At 44.3% G+C, this 19,194-nt stretch overlaps 1 protein-coding gene across 1 annotated transcript in view; it reads left to right on the top strand.

Moving 5' to 3' along the window:
* Nucleotides 1-19,194, top strand: part of C8B (complement C8 beta chain) — a 62,445-nt gene that overhangs the window by 41,766 nt on the left and 1,485 nt on the right. Inside the window, exons 7-11 of the mRNA XM_068239398.1 lie at nt 2,995-3,235; nt 4,068-4,196; nt 7,783-7,946; nt 12,191-12,344; nt 16,174-16,242. Coding sequence (XP_068095499.1) covers nt 2,995-3,235; nt 4,068-4,196; nt 7,783-7,946; nt 12,191-12,344; nt 16,174-16,242 — 757 coding nt within the window. The remainder of the gene's footprint in view (nt 1-2,994; nt 3,236-4,067; nt 4,197-7,782; nt 7,947-12,190; nt 12,345-16,173; nt 16,243-19,194) is intronic.

Here is a 19,194-nt window from a genome sequence, read left to right as displayed (position 1 = left end):
AACGAACATTTTGTACAGACCACCTGGCAGGACTAAGGCCCAATTCACACCAGTGTTAAAAAGCATATCGAAAGTGGAACGGAAGGATACTGTACAAATGGAACGGATGCGAATGGATACAATGTTAACCAATATGGAACCTCTAAACGGAAGCGCAACTTTGCTGTAGCACCAATTGTTCCGGACTGCAGAGCCCAGCGGTCCAAAAACAGAAGATGAAGCCCTGTATTGGGGGCAATGAGAGAATGGAACGTTTCTTCACACTAATAAAGAAATGGACCATTCTAGGGCCAAAATCCACTGGTGTGGAGGTCTGGGGGAGATGTGGGGGGACATTTCATTGGGGGGATGTAGGGACACTTCACTTGGGGTGGGAGTCTGGGGGGGGGGGGGGGGGATGTGGGGACGCATCACTGGGGCTGAGGGGATGTGGGACTGGGGACGCTAGACTCCTGAGTGGGAAGTTGAGGGAGGGAGGGTTTCTTACCCAGGCTTCCATCTCTTCCCCTTCACCTTGCATCACGTGACTACCATGCTTCCTGGTAGTCACGTGACGCAAGGGTAAGAGACGAAAGCCTGGGTAAGAACCCCTCCCTCCCTCACCTGCCCGCTCAGCAAAGCGGAGTGGCAACGGACCTGATTGACTGGTAATCAGATCCGTTTTCACGGATCCGTTTGCCAGTGGGGACCAAACCTTATGGATCCAGTAAAGCGGAGACTGGGTCCACTTTACCGGATCCCTTTGGCTTTAAAATACAGGTGCTCTTTAGGGCCAGTTCACACTGTATTTCAGAATGTAAATCAGAGAGAGGAAAGATTTTACAATGGACAAACACTGACTAAATCATTTATAAATGGATATTGCAAGAAAAATTGTGATTTTAATCATTACATTTTATTTACCAGAGTTCCTCTGTAGGAGATGAGAAAGTCATTCATCCAACTATGAATTTGGCATTGGGCTGTTATACCTTGTTATCCCTTTGAGGATAATGAAAAAGAGAATTGTATAAAGGGCTAAGCTGAGAATGAGGCCTGCGGCCCCTATACGTCTATCCTTACTGGTATTACCTTACAAAATGGCAATCAAAGTAACACAGTTAGCTTAGTATTATTAACATTGATTTAGGGTCGGTTCACACTTGTGATGCGCATACAACATTTTCCCCCATCCATTCCGCATCTGCACCTTGTCTACATCGTCAGTCACGTCGGCCCGTATGCATCGCCGCTCACCTGTCCCGCTGCTGCCTGAAGGTAGCCACTAACGGTCCAATTTCTAGCGAAAAATCATTCGAGCGATCAGAAATTCTGATTGGAAGTGAAATATTGTAATAAATCGTTCACTACACCATCAACGAACCAATCTTTACTTCCTATCTATCACAACCAACAAGAAGATCCAAATTTTGGTTGGACGAAAATTCATTCGGGCGACATTTTTTTTCACTCGTTCATAATCGATTGTGTCCACCAATGGAAATTATTTACAACCAATCTGATCACAATTTCTAATCACTTGAACGATTTTTCGCTAGAAATTGGACTGTTAGTGGCCACCTTGAGTCCCTTCAGGCTGACAGATGCATGCATGCAGCTCTACATAGGCTGCAGCAGGCCAATTCTGCCTAGCAACAGACGGAATATTCATTGGTACTACATGAACCAATGAGCTGAGGATTCCCATTGGTCTTTTGCAGCCCTAAAGAGATCCTCTGGCCACCATGCTGTTTTGTATTTTTTAGTTACATTTAGTGGGGGCTAGCAGCATCCACCAAGCCCCTAGACTTTCTCCAGGCCCTAGGTAGTAGGCAACTGCCTAGCTTTGCCTTGTGGATGATCTGGCTCCGACATGAGTATATAATATAAATATAGAGGCAGTCCCCTCAGTCTATTCACTTTGTCACTTTTGTATTGATCTAAAGAAGTCAGAAATACCTGTGGAATTCCCTTACCGAAATCGGTTTGGTTATCCGACATCTTTTTGAATTGTCACTGCAAGCACCTCCACCATGTGACACCAGTGCATATAGTGACGCCAGTACATGTGGCGGTGTCACGTGGTACTCACACTCACGGGATTCACACCGGTGTGACAAATGAGCCTTCAATACTCACCGTGTCCCGGGGGAGGGGAAATATACACAGGGGATAAAATGCTATTAACGCTGCGCACCTGATTGAGCCCTTCAGATCGAGATTTTCCAGCATGCCTGATCAATCCCTTTGACCGATTTCATCCATAAAAAGATGAAAACGATTGTCAATCTTACCACAATGACGTCTTCATCGGGTCCGTACGCGTCGCCTCCCACCATGCGTTCCAAGCGCCGCATTGGCCGGTTACTGACATTGTTTACAATCTATTGGCAAAGGGGATGTGTTTGCATACAGACAACTAGGGTAAAAATTAAAAAATGGCATCCTGAATAATTGTTTATGTTGTGCCATAAGTTATTACGGGTGCTCTTTCAGAGCCTTAAAGTGGGATAATCTCTGACGTAACATTCAATAAAAATGTGTTTTCCTACATTTTATCACCCATACAGTTATCATATTTGCTTTTGTATACAATTGATATCGCCTGTGTATTTACACATGACAAATACCCAAAGTACAGTTTATCTGCTCTTCAAGCTGCCATTGAATTTTATTGCATAGCTGCTGTATTTATATATTAAAATCTATCTAGTAATCACTTCTCAGCTCTCTCTGCTTCTCAGCTCAGTACGGCTCCATTTCGGCAGTTTGTTAATGTTTACTAAATGTATCTGACAAAGGAATGTAAACAAAAGATAATGTTATAATCTCTTTGGATGCAGCCAGAAACTGTCCACTGAAGAACAAAGTGCTGTGTTTAACTGTTTGAATGCTGTTCTTCTACAATATTTTTTTGTGGTAGTAGATTTTATGCTGTAAATAATCTTTTAGAACATAGAGGAAATACTGAGTTTTATACCACTTTAAGTAATAAAGTTCTTGTGGATATTGCAGCAAAGTTTATTTGTTAACGCCCGGTCAGATTTGCAAGTGGCGAAGTACAAGCTGAGATCCCGTGGCTGGATGCTGCACTCCGGGTTCTTCCAAAGGGTGAAGCAGCTGCCATCAGAGTACGTGTACAGCGAGTATCGGGACCTCTTTCGTGACTTCGGAACACATTTTATAACTGAGGCAACTCTGGGAGGAGTCTATGAATATACCCTCATTCTCAATAAGCAACATGTCATAAAAGAAGGTAATGGTTTCATTTTCAACATACAAACTCATAATAAAGAGTGATCAACACAAAACCCAGATGAAAAAAATATAGTGTCTGATTTCCCCCCCAAAAGCCCTTCAAGAGGCAAAACAAGCATTTGTCCATAGGCTGTTGTGCTGTATACTGTACTTACCAGAAAGTCCACCAATTTTTTTGACTAGTGTATTTCAAATAAAAAATAAATAAATAAATTTAAATAATCCACAGCCAAAGTGGTTGATTGACAAAATCCTAGTAAAATTGCCATAACGCTATCGGCGTTAAGTGCATTGTGTGCACATAGCGCAGCTCCCAGTATGTACATACCCTGTGGTGGTTGCATACCCTGTGTGACGCAGCTGACGATTTTTGCGTGATGTGTAGTACAGCCAGCATACACTATGGCCTCAATTCACTAAGCTTTATCGAACATTTTATGGAACGTTTGATAATTTACCTCATGTGTAAAATCGAATTTTTAATTCACTGAGGTGTTATAGATTTATTGAACGTTTTATCAATAAAACGTTCAATAAATATAAAACACCTTAGTAAATTCAAAACAACAGACTGCCTCAGATGAATCGATAAAATGAACAAAATTGAAATCTTATCGTTTTTGGCCATCTTTATGGTTAGTGCTAGGCACAGCAGAGGTTAGGGTTAGGCTAGCAAGGGGGTCATGGGGCAAGGGTTGTGGTAGTAATAAAAAGAGTGTACGCCTATTTGGTCCTGATAATGTGTATCAATATATTCATACAATGAGATGCATTCATCTGAACAAGATAACCAAAAAATAGCACACTTTGATTGTATTTTGATCTTGCAGCTTACACTTTAAATGATGTAAAGACCTGCTTGAGCCTGGGCTTCTCTCTTGGTGGTAATATCGAAGGTGTTTACATAAGTGGCAGTATGTCAAGTGGCGCCTGCGCAGGACTTCTGAAGGAGATTGGAGGTAAGAAGCAAATCACCATACATAGCTCTTTTCATGGGATGTCTTGCTAAGGTAAAACACCTGGAATAAGCCATGGGAACTTAACGCAGTGTCACCTCAGCTCTCCTCATAGCATCCTGCTGCATCTACTCCTGCATCACGTGATTGCACGTGATGTAGGAAGAGATGCCAGCACTAGTGGGAGAGCAGAGTGGTGACAGGAGGTGACCGTGTAGGTGAGATACCAGAGCACCTCTTCCGTATGTGCAATATTCTGCATCTCAGCTGGGGTACACAGGACACCTGGGTATGCCCGGACAACTGCACAGGGCCCCGGGTGTCAACTCCCTACCTTGGAGGACACCTGCGGCAGCCCGCTCCCCCCTAGGAACGCCACTTTCAGTATCATAGATATAAACACCAATACCCATTCATTGTCTGAAACATCACTAGAATGGCTGTAGATACTCTTCATGAGACTCTAAATCACTTTTTTACTTCTTGGTTTTAAGCACACAGAAATAAGTAAAACAGGAAGTCCACCAGTGTTGCCAACCTCGGAAATACATTTTTACTGACAAAGCACAAAAATTTACTGACATAACACTTTTTTTTTACTGACATCTAATATTATTGAAATTAAATGAAAGAGATCACACATGCGCCTTTGCGTCCAATACACCGGCAACCACGTGGGGCGCGAATGAGTAAGAAGAGTGCAGTGGCGGACACCGGACAGGTGAAGTATTAATGCACGGCATCTGGGGGGGGGGGGGGGACACATTGATACATTTACATTTTGGGGATGCGACCAGGGGTTTCCGTCACATTTGTTCTCCATTATCGCAGCCCTTACCGCTGCACACTTTATCGAGCATGCCAACCTAAGATTTTCCAGCACGTCCGATTGATACATGTGATCGATGCATGCAACCAATTTCGGCCCGAAATTGGTTTAATTGTCAACTAGGCATGCACTAGGCACTGATTTTTATAATATCAATAATAATTGTCTTATCTGATGGTTGATCGGCCGCCAAGTCTACAGATGTATGGCCACCTTTAGCTAGAGCAGTGTACATTCCAGAGTGATACCGTAAACTGATAAGCGGTAAGTGCTGTGATCTTCTAAGAATGAGAGAGGGTTTTTTTTTACTGACACCACAAATTTTTTCATGGACTTTACTGACAGCCCAGATTTATTGACTTTTTTACTGACTGTCAGTAAATTTACTGACGGTTGGCAACACTGAAGTCCACCATTAACTTTCCTCTGGTAAAAAGTTGAAGGTTGAAAGCACTGTATGGCTCTCTTAAAGCGGACCTGAACTCAGACCATCCTCTCTGCTTTAAAAGATACACAGAGTGATAAAAAGATAAACAGAGTAATAACCTTTAAACAAAAAAACATTTTTGTTACAGCTGATGAAAATCCTAAAACAAATCTCCAGTGTTTCTACTTCCTGATTCATGGAAGCAGACATCTTGTTAACAGCCTGTGCCTACAAATGAGCTTACCTGCCATCTCTGCCGTGGCAGTCATGTGACACAAGGGCAGGGAGAGATCAAATTACATCTTGTGATTAGACACAAATAAGCAGGAATTAAACAGACTAAACTCTCTAAATACAAACAGGGTGCAATTCTCTATGTTTTCCTTCTGTCCTGTACAAGAGTTCAGGTCCACTTTAAGAGCTCATTAACTTGAACAACAGGAGTTGGCACTCAATGTCTGACTTCTCTGTATTCCCTTCCTAGTGCTCTCCTTGCAACACTACCTTCTTCCCTTTGCAGAGTAGTGCATGCGGAGAAAATTGCTGAGTGATCTTCTAAAAACGTTCACACTCCCCTGATCACAGTCCTTTCCCAGCTGCACACCCTGAGATACACTGACCAGATGGTCATGTGACACAGCACAAGCTGAAAAAAGGAAGTCTTGTAAAGCTAAGGATTCAAACAAGGAAGCACAGATTACATGGGAGCCAATGCAGCTTATCAACATCCCAAGATGGGAAATATAAGATTTTGTAAAAGGCTGTAGCCATAAACCTCCGTTGCGTCCAAAGCAACCACTGGTTGCATATGTGAAAAAAGGGGATTGCCGCCAGTAGAATATTAGCAATATTCTACTACTGTATCTTGATTGATAGTAAAATATCAGTACTATTTACCGATATTTGACTATGGCTAAACCTAACCCTACTCTCACGTAGAACCCTCGATTCTATTGGGCACCTTACCGCACCGATATTTAAGTGTATTTCTCCTAATCGGATGCCTCTGGGCACCGAATTTTACCTGCTTTGCGGCATATCGTGGCCGTTTTAAAAGCCTCGATTTGCGGCAAAGAAGGATACATTTAGGCGCCCAATAGCGAGTGCCGCCATGTGCCCAAATTTGCCTGTCTGCAGGAGTATAGAAGGTCCAGGGGTGGCTTTGTTGACTCTCTGGAGCTTGAGTTTGTCCCTGGCAGTGGTACCCACGTACCAGACAATGATGGAGGACCAGAGAAAACTGTCCAATTAGATCTCTAATGTGAACCTAGTCCATCAGCTCTGTGTTTGGCTGAAAGAGGCACATGAGGAAACATGGGCACAGCCACTTACCAACCATGCCACTTGACAGGCAGTACAGAGGATGGGGGGGGGGGGGGGGGGGGCTGTGGCAGCCATAAAGAGTTTAAGAAATGTTTAGTTAATGGTTAGGGTTAGGCAGTCTTTGTTTAGAAGAGTAGGTAATAGGGTAAGGAGAGATTAGCTCTAGTTGCTAGGTTTAGTAAATTATGCTTAGATGTCAGGAGTTAACATTTGGGGTTAAAGAGGAACTGTAGTGAAAATAACATAATGAATAAAATTGCTTACTCTTTACAATATTTGTTTATAGATTATTTAGTCAGTGTTTGCCCATTGTAAAATCTTTCCTCTCCCTGATTTACATTCTGATACTTATCACTGGTGGTGACATCTTCAGTTCAGCCAGGTGACCTGTACGGAATGTTCCTTACTGAGCAGTGTACGCACAGAGGGAGTTATTTCTTGCTTGGCACTGCAGTTGGAAAAAGCCATTATTATATCCCACAATGAATTGAGGGTCACAGACAGCAAACTGCCCAGACCTTGGTCCACATTACACTGTGGGAGGGGCTTTACCAAAATATCAGCCGCACAGACTGCCCTGATTATCTATTTGAAACTCCCCCGATGATCTACTTTAGAAAAGGTAAAGATTTCTAATGGGAAAGGAGGTATCAGCCACTGATTGGAATGAAGGTCAATCCTTTGTTACAGTTCCTCTTTAAGTTTCAGGAGAGGTTCAATGTTGGTGAGATGGGGTTAATGTTAGGTGTTAGAAAGTTGTTAATGTATAGGGGGGAGATTAAGTTCAGTTGAGAAGAAGTAGGGACACTGTAGCAGAGCAAATTGTTCTACTGGAACCCAAATGAATGGCACTGAGATCAAACATACCTGGTATTTATGCGGTGTCCGGAGCAGATGTCATGTTTACACCTACGGATTGAACCATGTCCCTCTTTTTCATCTTTTTCAGGGGTGTGCATTTGTTATATGTTCATTTATTTTTCCATAAATGAGATATTGCCGTGTTGCAGATACGACTGATAACAGGAAAGTTGTTGAAGATTTTGCCGTTCTTGTGAGAGGAGGAGCCAGTGAACAGATTGCAGCACTTGCGTTCAGGGAACTGCCCACACCAGATCTGATGCAGGAATGGGGAGACGCAGTGTACTATAACCCAGAAATCCTTAATATTAAGGTATTACAGATTTATATCGCTTGAGCATAATAATCTTTTTGTTTTCAGCTAAATAGGGGTTATTGAAAGAATGAGTTTGGCTGATGAATGGGTTTGACTAATGAAGGAGTTTGGCTTTTGTATGAGTTTGGCTGCTGGAGGAGTTTGGCTGCTGGAGGAGTTTGGCTGATAAAGGAGGTTGGCTTATGAAGAAGTTTGGCTGATAAAGGAGGTTGGCTTATGAAGAAGTTTGGCTGATGAATGAGTTCAGCTGATGGAATTTGGCTGATGAAGCAGATTGGCTTTTGTATGAGCTTGGCTTTTGTATGAGTTTGGCTGATGAAGGCATTTGGCTGATGAGGGCATTTGGCTGATGAAGGAGTTTGGCTGATGAATGAGTTTGGCTAATGAAGGAGTTTGGCTGATGAAGGAGTTTGACTGATGAATGAGTTTGGCTAATGAAGGAGTTTGGCTGATGAAGGAATTTGGCCAATGAAGGAGTATGGCTTTTGTATGAGTTTGGCTGCTGGAGGAGTTTGGCTGATAATGGAGTTTTGGCTTATGAAGGAGTTTGGCTTATGAAGGAGTTTGGCTTATGAAGGAGTTTGGCTTATGAAGGAGTTTGGCGGATGAAGGAGTTTGGCGGATGAAGGAGTTTGGCGGATGAAGGAGTATGGCTGATGAAGGAGTTTGGCTGCTGGAGGAGTTTGGCTGCTGGAGGAGTTTGGCTGCTGGAGGAGTTTGGCTGCTGGAGGAGTTTGGCTGCTGGAGGAGTTTGGCTGATGAAGGCGTTTGGCTTCTGTAGGAGTTTGGCTGATAACGGAGTTTAGCTTATGAAAGAGTTTGGTGATGGAGGAGTTTGGCCGATGAAGGAGTTTTGCCTATGAAGGAGTTTGGCTGATGAAGGAGTTTGGCCGATGAAGGAGTTTGGCCAATGCCTTGTAAGGGTTTTTTCGCCTTCCTCTGGATCAACAGGGATATGTGAGGGAGCAGGCTGGTGTTGTACTTTGTTCTCAGGTTGAATTCGATGGACGTATGTCTTTTTTCAACCAAAATAACTATGTAACTATGTAACTATGAAGGAGTTTGGCTAATGAAGGAGTTTGGTTTTTGTATGAGTTTGGCTGATGAAGGCGTTTGGCTGATGGAGGAGATTGGCTGCTGTTGGAGTTTGGCTGATAACGGAGTTTGGCTTATGAAGGAGTTTCGCTGATGGAGGAGTTTGGCTGATGGAGTTTGGCAGATAAAGGAGTATAGCTTATGAAGGAGTTTGGCTGATGAATGAGTTTAGCTGATGAAGATGTTTGGCTGCTGGAGGAGTTTGGCTGCTGGAGAAGTTTGGCTGATGAAGGAGTTTGCCTGTTGAATGAGTTTGGCTGATGAAGGAAGTTGGCTGTTGAATGAGTTTGGCTGTTGAATGAGTTTGGCTGTTGAAGGCGTTTGGCTGATGAAGGAGTTTGGCTTTTGTATGAGTTTGGCTGATGAAGGCGTTTGGCTGATGGAGGAGTTTGGCTGATGGAGGAGTTTGGCTACTGTAGGAGTGTGGCTTCTGTAAGAGTTTGGCTGGTAACGGAGTTTGGCTTATGGAGGAGTTTGGTTGATGGAGGAGTTTGGCTTATGAAGGAGTTTGGCTGATGAATGAGTTTGGCTAATGAAGGAGTTTGGCTTTTGTATGAGTTTGGCTGAAGAAGGCGTTTGGCTGATGAAGGAGTTTGGCTGCTGCAGGAGTTTGGCTGATGGAGGAGTTTGGCTGTTGGAGGAGTTTGGCTGTTGAAGGAGTTTGGCTGTTGAAGGAGTTTGGCCGATGAAGGAGTTTGGCCGATGAAGGAGTTTGGCCAATAAAGGAGTTTGGCTGATGACGGAGTTTGGCTTTTGTATGAGTTTGGCTGATGAAGGCGTTTGGCTGATGGAGGAATTTGGCAGCTGGAAGAGTTTTGATGATAAAGGAGTTTGGCTTATGAAGAAGTTTGGCTGATGGATGAGTTTGGCTGATGGATGAGCTTGGCTGATGAAGGAGTTTGGCCGATGAAGGAGTTTGGCCGATGACGGAGTCTGGCCGATGAAGAGTCTGGCCGATGAAGAGTCTGGCCGATGAAGAGTCTGGCCGATGAAGAGTTTGGCCGATGAAGGAGTTTGGCCGATGAAGGAGTTTGGCCAATGCCTTGTAAGGGTTTTTTCGCCTTCCTCTGGATCAATAGGGATATGTGAGGGACAAGGCTGGTGTTGTACTTTGTTCTCTGGTTGAACTCGATGGACGTATGTCTTTTTTCAATCAAAATAACTATGTAACTATGAAGGAGTTTGGCTGATGGAGGAGTTTGGCTTATGAAGGAGTTTGGCTGATGAAGAGTTTGGCCGATGAAGGAGTTTGGCCGATGAAGGAGTTTGGCCAATGAAGGAGTTCGGGAAGGAGTTTGGCTGATGAAGGAGTTTGGCTGCTGGAGGAGTTTGGCTGCTGGAGGAGTTTGGCTGCTGGAGGAGTTTGGCTGATGAAGGAGTTTGCCTGTTGAATTAGTTTGGCTGATAAAGGAGGTTCGCTGTTGAATGAGTTTGGCTGTTGAATGAGTTTGGCTGTTGAATGAGTTTGGCGGTTGAATGAGTTTGCTGATGAAGAAGTTTGCCTGATGAAGGAATTTGGCCAATGAAGGAGTTTGGCTGATGAAGAAGGTTGGCTGATTAATGAGTTTGGCTGTTGAATGAGTTTGGCTGATGAAGGAGTTTGTCTAATGAATGAATTTGGCTGATGGAGAAGTTTGGCTGATGAACGAGTTTGCGATTGATTCACAAATTGCTTGTGAAACTTTTCTTTAAATGGTTTAGTGGCCGTGCCACCTCAGTATCATAAACCATAAACCTCTTCATATTTTGTTTAAGAAAATCCTTTTTGTGGGTTTGATGCAGTTAGATTCCAAAACTTTGTATTTAATCCGCTGCGCTCTCCACTTTGTCAATTAACCAGAGGCCTAAATGACTAAACCTCACATAGCGTAATACTGTTTTGTCAATAAGCCAACACTCCTCTTGGTGATGGTGATATTGTAGTAGTGGAAGTAACCTTACCCATATTTTGTCTTACAGGCCAGCCCCTTGTATGTACAGATTTCTATCCCTTGAGCATAATAATCTTTTTGTTTTCAGCTAAATAGGGGTTATTGAAAGAATGAGTTTGGCTGATGAATGGGTTTGACTAATGAAGGAGTTTGGCTTTTGTATGAGTTTGGCTGCTGGAGGAGTTTTGCTGATGGAGGAATTTGGCTGATAATGGAGTTTGGCTTATGAAGAAGTTTGGCTGATGAATGAGTTTGGCTGATGGAATTTGGCTGATGAAGCAGCTTGGCTTTTGTATGAGTTTGGCTTTTGTATGAGTTTGGCTGATGAAGGCATTTGGCTGATGAAGGAGTTTGGCTGATGAATGAGTTTGGCTGATGAATAAGTTTGGCTGATGAAGGAGTTTGGCTTTTGTATGAGTTTGGCTGATGAAGGCGTTTGGCTGATGAAGGAGTTTGGCTGCTGGAGGAGTTTGGCTGCTGGAGGAGTTTGGCTATTGAAGGAGTTTGGCCGATGAAGGAGTTTGGCCAATGAAGGAGTTTGGCCGATGAAGGAGTTTGGCCGATGAAGGAGTTTGGCCGATGAAGGAGTTTGGCCGATGAAGGCGTTTGGCCGATGAAGGCGTTTGGCCGATGAAGGAGTTTGGCCGATGAAGGAGTTTGGCCGCTGGAGGAGTTTGGCTGATGAAGGAGTTTGGCTGATGAAGGAGCTTGGCTGCTGGAGGAGTTTGGCTGATGAAGGAGTTTGGCTGATGAAGGAGTTTGGCTGCTGGAGGAGTTTGGCTGATGAAGGAGGTTGGCTGATGAAGGAGGTTGGCTGATGAAGGAGTTTGGCTGTTGAATGAGTTTGGCTGATGGAGTTTGTCTAATGAATGAATTTGGCTGGTGAAGAAGTTTGGCTGATGAACGAGTTTGCGGTTGATTCACAAAATGCTGGTGAAACTTTTCTTAAAATGGTTTAGTGGCCGTGCCACCTCAGTATCATGAACCTCTTCATATTTTGTTTAAGAAAATCCTTTTTGTGGGTTTGCTGCATTTAGATTCCAAAACGTTGTATTTAATCCGCTGCGCTCTCCACTTTGTCAATTACGGTAACCAGAGGCCTAAATGACTAAATCTCACATAGTGTAATACTGTTTTGTCAATAAACCAACACTCCTCTTGGTGACGGTGGTATTGTAGTAGTGGAAGTAACGTTACCCATATTTTGTCTTACAGGCCAGCCCCTTGTATGAGCTGGTGACAGCAACAGATTTTTTTGGGGCGAATGTCCTGCAAGACAATATGAAACGTGCCCTCGAGGAATTCCAGTGGGAGACCAGTTCCTGCCGCTGCACCCCATGTGAAAATAATGGAATCCCTGTTTTGAAAGGTACAGTTCCCAAATATCAGAGTCTAGTTATGGGGGTGTTATGGTGGACACATTTGTTCCATGACCTCTAGGACAGGGCTTCCCAACCCTGTCCTCAAGTACCACCAACAGTGTTTGTTTTGTGGAAATTCACAGAGGCAGGTAATCAGCTCTGCTGAGACACTAATTACCTCACCTGTGAATGTTTGTGGTTTTCTGCCAAACGTACTGTCGGCGGTACTTGAGGACAGGGTTGGGAAGCCCATTGGGGGGGGACTACATAAAAGCTTTGCTGGGGAGAAGGACATGATTCACATTTCACTCCTGATCTTAGAGCAACTGCTGCATGGTCAGCAAGAATCAGAACCAGTATAAAGGTGGTAAGATGAGTCCTCTAGTACCTAGGTGCTCAACAGAAGGTACCTGTACCCCTGGTGGTAATTGGGCTGGGTTTAGGGGGTACTAATACAATTAGTTTTTGGATTTAAAACATGATAAATAATGCATAAAGGAGCCTGAATAAGCAGGGCCAGACTCTCCCTGACCAACAGCATCCTACCCCCCCCCCCACTGTTTCCTGTGCAGTGGCCCTCTGGGTATGAGCGAGTATGGTCTGCACATGCCCAGTAGCATGAAGCTGTTACTCCTTAAAAGTTATTATGCTGTTGCTTAACTTTTAGAGCAGAGTGGAAGTTCTGCGTTCAAGTCCACTTTAATTACCTCCTACCCCCCCCCCCCACCCCCGTAGCCATGTGCCGTTCCCACCTTTATTATAGGTTGCTAGTTGCCCACCCCCCTTATAATAGGTTGGCAGTTGCTGTTTCCCCCATCCTCTTTAGTATATAGCCATGCTGTTTCCCACCCCTCTCGTTTAGTATAGGTAGCCTTGTGTTGTTCCCTCCACCTATAATATAGGTAGCCATTTGTGCCCCATTCCCCTTTAGTATAGGTATGCACTGATGTTCGGCTCCCGAGTGTGTCATGTGATGAACTCGGGAGCCGCACATCAGTACAATTCACCGGGCTGATAGCAGAAGAGGAGAGCACAGAGGAGCGATAAACTCTGCTGGACCTGCTTCTCAGCACAATAAGAGGGGGAGAGATTCTGCAACTTGCGGAGGAGGGGAGAGGGGAAGCACATCGTCTAGCAGGAATGCAAGGAGTTCCAAACTTCTGGTTGTTCTGCAAGTACAATGATGGAGGAGGGGCGCTCACTGAGCGATGCTGGCCACTCTTCCATTAAGTCTCCTTATTGCCGCTGATGTGAGGTCTGCTATTGGGAATGTGGGTGCCACTGCACAGAAGCACAAGGACGAGGGGTGCAGGCATGGTGCTCATGCGCTGCTGCGCCTATGGCATGAACCATGCCGGCACCCCGATAGGTACGCCACTGTATGTGTACACGCTTATTAAAAGATAAGATATCCAACTCTCTGTTCACATAGTCTGCTACCAGATAGCCAGTGTAGATATTGCTATCCCAGTAAACTTCTCTACTGCTTCTGTAAACTTTGAAAGCATTCCTGGCTTAAAGTGGACTTGAACTCAGAACTTCCTCTCTGCTCTAGGATACACAACTGCATAATAACCTTTAAAGAAAAACATTTCTTTGTTACAGCTGATACAAATCCTGCTATAAATATGCAGTGTTTCTACTTCCTACTTTCATGGAAGCAGACATATTGTTAAGATCCTGTGTTTACCAATTACCTCTCTGCTGCGGCAGTCAGCTGACACAGCTAAGGGATCAAATTACCTTAGTGACAGATGAGGGGGAATTAGGCTAAACTCTAAATAAATACTTACAGGGTGCATTTCTCTCTGTTTTCCTTCTGTCCTGTGCAAGAGTTCAGGTCCACTTTAAAGCTTGTGTGGATGTTTATGTTGGGCTACGGTGAAGTGTGGGGGAAGGTAGCACAGTGTGATGTGAAGCATGTATTGTACTACTGGTCTCTGCAGAGGCTCGGGACAGTGAAACAGTTACAATTCTCCTGCTCTGTGAACAGGTCGGGACATTTGCCCAGTGCCCCGTGACACCTTGACCCAGCCAGCAAATCGTTAGTGTCACGGCGAAATTGGGACAGTTGGCAGGTCTGCCTCGGCCAGGTATTACTAATGCTGGTCAAACAAGTACAGATTTTAATTCAGCTTTCTTTGACCGCTAATTTTCTAACAATGGCCTCAATTCACTAAGCTTATCTCCTGTCTTTAATAACTCTTCTGAGCTGTTTCTACAGTTATCACCATTGAGATAACTGAAGAAACAGCTCAGAAGAGTTATTAAAGACAGGAGATAAGCTTAGTGAATTGAGGCCAATGTGAGAGTGTAAAACAATCAAGCAATCTGTTCATTTCAATCAGATGTAATTTTTTTTGGCTCTCCCATTCTCTCAGCAATTACTTTCACTCCCAAACAATTGGTAGCAGTTATTTTTTAAAGTGGTCATGAGTTCTTGCACAAGGCAGAAGGAAAACGGAGAAATGCATCCTGTATGTATTTAGAGAGTTTAGCCTGTCCAATTCCCCCTCATCTGATTAATCACAACTGTAATTTGATCCCTTAGCTGTGTCAGTTGACTGCCACGGCAGAGCAACTAATTTGTCAACATAGGATATATAAACAATATGCCTGCTTCCATGAAAGCAGGAAGTAGACACACTGCAGATTTATTGCAGGATTTGTATTGGCTGTAACAAAGAAATATTTTTCTTTAAAGGATATTATGCTGTTGCGTATCTTTTAGAGCAGAGAGGAAGTTCTGAGTTGAGGTCCGCTTAAACTTGTTGGTTTGATTTCATTCTACCAGCCCCCTGCAGCCATCCTGTGCCCTCCAAGTCACTCACGGAACTTCTGGTCCCCCACCGCCAGCCAGTTTTGATTTTGCCGCCACGCGTATCCTTGAACACGTTCCTGCAGGTACCGGACGCTATTGCAGAAGTCAACACGTATCTTTGTACACGTTGCAGGTGCAGGTGATGTGCGTGGCGACCTGCCGACTCCGAGTCGGCAAAAACTAAACTAGCTGGCGGCGGGAGACCAAAGGATCCCAGTTAAGAATGGTGCAGGATGAAAAATGGTGCGCCGTTCTGCCGATAAATGTATCATAAAACGCTATTTACCGTTTTAATGTAAATACATCATATGTATCAATGTAAATACATCGTCAGAACGGTGTGCCATTCAAAAGTGCAGGGGGGCTAGTGAGGCAGCGAAGGGTCGGGGGGGGGGGGGGGGGGGGTCAGCAAGACACTGGTGTTAGCTAGTATGGTGGAGGGAGTAGGATTAGGTGTAGGGGGATGTGTGCAAAGGCATACATTACCTAGTCCCGGCTGGCGATCGCTCCTTCACTTCTTAGTTAGTTTGCAGGAGTCCTGCATCCAACCAATCACCATGCGGGGACTGAAGCTATATGGTGATTGGCTGGATGCAGGACTACAGCAAACTAACTGAAGAAGTGAAGGAGCGATAGCCGGCCGGGACTAGGTAATGCATGCCTCTGCACACATCCTCCCTCCACCTAATCCTACTCCCTCCACCCCACTGCCTAACACCACGTCATTTTTTAACCCCTAAAACAATAAATATCGGTTTAAAATGTAAATTAATGTGGCACCATTATTTAACTTATAAAACATTAAATATTGCTTTATAATGTAAATTAATGCAGCGCAATTTTTAACTGTTCTGCCGTACGTGACTTTGAGGGCACAGGATGGCTGCAGGGGGCTGGTAGAAGCCCCAGGTAAGTGAAAAATACTATTTTTTTGTATTGGTTTAGGTTTCCTTTAAGCTAAACTTTGCTGCATAAAAACACTTTTCACAATAGTTTTCTTTCCCTATGTTTTCCAGAGAATCGCTGCGAGTGTATTTGTCCATTGGGGTTTAAAGGGTCATCTTGTGAAATCACCAAAAGGCCAGGTACTGTCAATAATTATCGTGTCTTTTCTTCTGTTGTGTGGTGTGGGGCATAGGTCACAATTATGACTATGATGATAACTATTACAGCTTTTCACTACTTTTTTTCCACTGCAGCGCAAAAAATGACAATCAAATGACACTGCGGCAGAGTGAGCCGACACAGTCATATGCACAGGCGCACCACTCAGTGACGCACTCCTTGCTGGGCAGGAAGTATATCACTGGGATTCCCAGAGGCCCGCACATGTGCACCCCACTGCTCTCCCCTGCGCACACTTACTGCCCCGCCCATAGACTTCCATTACCTCAAGCAACGTGCGTTAAGTATGGCGGTTACAAACAAAAAGAAGGGGGGGTCAGCCCTGAGGAACTAGCACTACACCATGTATATGCAAATATAGAAAATATTTATTAATCAATATACACCACTACAAAATTGTTAAAATCAACTAAAAATGAGAAAGCCATATCCACATGCACTATATGTCCATCAAATAAGAAAACATACCTATAATGCTTAATCAATAATAATATATGAGAAATGCTAGCAACCAAGATGCTCAGAATAAGAGCTCTCTTGAGCTAAGAACCCGGGTCAGTAACTCAGCTGATAAAGTGCAATAACGGACACGCTGCAGTAGAAACAAAGAACATATACATAGAAAAAACCTGATATAGTGACCTAATGCATCCTAACCGTAATGAGTGAGATCAGACGTGACCATAGGTAAACAGTGTAGAGATAAGGCAGCTGTGATACTTAGCCGAGCAAGGAGGAAAGTGATGGCAGTGGTATGACCCAGGTGGGGAACCCCCGTTGGACTGCTCCACCGATATCGCGGCCGTCGCGACGCTTTTTCAAAGAGCCGTGGGATCCGTGCCAAGTATGGCGCTTACAGTAACGCTCTACAGCCCTTGTGTCGGGTTGGATACTTTTCGGCGCACTGCAATGAACCAAAATAGGTGTGAAAGTCTACGTAGACTTGCATTGCTTTTGTGGCTCATTGTGGGAAAAATAGGGTAATGCAACGCAGGTTTAATCTGCCAGTGTAAAAGGGGACTTAATGTAACCTGTACTGCTATCATCACACACTTGACATTAAAGGGAATATATCCAGGCTCTGAAAATAGAATAGAAAAATAGACAGGGTACTATGGATATTAGTTTCAAAACATTTTCGTTTCAGAAGGGGAAAAAAATCATCCTATCAAAAGGAATGTCCAGGCTCCGTAAAAAAAGATCCGGTGCTTCCTCCAGCCCCTGGCAGCCGGCATATCCCACGTCGCAGCTCTGCATCCAGCCACTGGCCCAGGGTCCCCTCCACGAGGTCGTCCTCTACTGCGCAGTACACTCTGGACAAAGTTGACTTGATTGACGCAGGCGCAGTAGAGGACGACCTCATGAGGTCGATCGATGCACTGGCGGGGACCCCGGGCCGGCGGCTGCGTGCAGAGATGCTGCATGGGACATGCCACTGCCAGGGGCTGGAGGAAGCCAGGTAAGTAGATGTTTTTTTTTTTTTATGGAGCCTGGACATTCCTTTTATTATGATGATTTTTTTCCCCCCTTCTGAAAATAAAATGTTTTGAAACTAACTTTAAGGGCGCTTTTTCATTTTTTTAAGCGCTCGAGATTTTTCAAAATCCCCCTGAAAACACTTACACCATGCATTCCTATGCGCTAGTTCAGATTGGGGTGTTCCGTTTGCTTTCCCATCTGAAAAGCGCTGCATGGACCATTTTCGGGGGGATTTTGCGATAATGGGAGGTGTCGGAAAAGCGCAAAGCACTAGAAAGAGTGATTTTTGCCAGTGGGTGTTTATTTTCTGTGTCAATTTAAATGCAGGGCCGGTTTAAGCAACAATGGGGCCCCAGGGCAAAATAAACCCGGGGGCCCCCCCAACAGATACCCCGGAACAAACATCGGCATTAAGGGACCTTTTTTTGCAGCTGGTATAGTCAGGGTGTGAAGCCCCAATCAGTCGGAGCTCCACATTCTGGCTACCCCAGCCTACATGGGGGACAAGGGGTTAAAAAGTTTCAGGAGGGGGGACCCCACATAATTTAAAAAAAAAAAATTCCCACACTCTAAACATAAAAATGCCAGGGATCTTCATACAGCCATATTGCGGCTGTATAGCGATCCCTGGCCAAAGCGCAGCGGCTGCGGGAGAACGGCGGCTTGGGCAGGACCGGCGCAGGACAGGACGGCTACTAGGGGCTTGAGGAATTCCCAGGTAAGTGAAACAATGTGTTTAAAAACACTTTACAGTTCCGCTTTAAGCAGAAAAAAAGCTTTTAACAAAAATGCACGGCCCACCCAAGCGCCGGGAATCGCAAAAAAATTGCATAAAAAAACGCCCAACGTGAACACTAACGCGATCAGAACGCAATGTGAGCAAGGCCTTACAGTGTGAACCAGCCCTTTTACATTGATTGAATATGTGTTCACACCATACTCAATCAATCATTTTATCACATTTTCTACAAAATGTATTTGTCGATGGAAATAAAAGTTGTTTTCGCCATTTCTAATTTCACTTGAACATTTTATCTATTCCGGTGAGACCCTCCTAATGTTGCAATTAAGGCATCTAATGACATTATTTATGTTTGCAAAACATTGCATCTCCTTTTAGGATTAAAACCCACTAGCAGCTTTTACTAAGCGCTAGTGATTGGAAAAGCTCTTGCTAAAGCAATGCAATTGGTGATTTTTATAAAATCACATCGCTCAATTACACCCATAGCATTACATTAGTAAGAGTTTTTCAAATCACTAGTCCTTAGAAATGGCTTAGCAATGTACTGCTAGTGAGTTCCAGGCCTTAACCACCTTAGCAGTATGGACGAGCTCAGCTCGTCCATTACCGCCAGAGGGTGCCGCTCAGGCCCTGCTGGGCCGATTTTGATAAAATAAAAAGCAGCACACGCAGCCGGCACTTTGCCAGC

The sequence above is a fragment of the Hyperolius riggenbachi genome, chromosome 6 (assembly GCF_040937935.1).
Source record: "Hyperolius riggenbachi isolate aHypRig1 chromosome 6, aHypRig1.pri, whole genome shotgun sequence".
Lineage (NCBI taxonomy): Eukaryota > Metazoa > Chordata > Amphibia > Anura > Hyperoliidae > Hyperolius > Hyperolius riggenbachi.
Note: the sequence above shows the minus strand (reverse complement) of the source record. Positions and strands in the feature narration are given on the sequence as shown.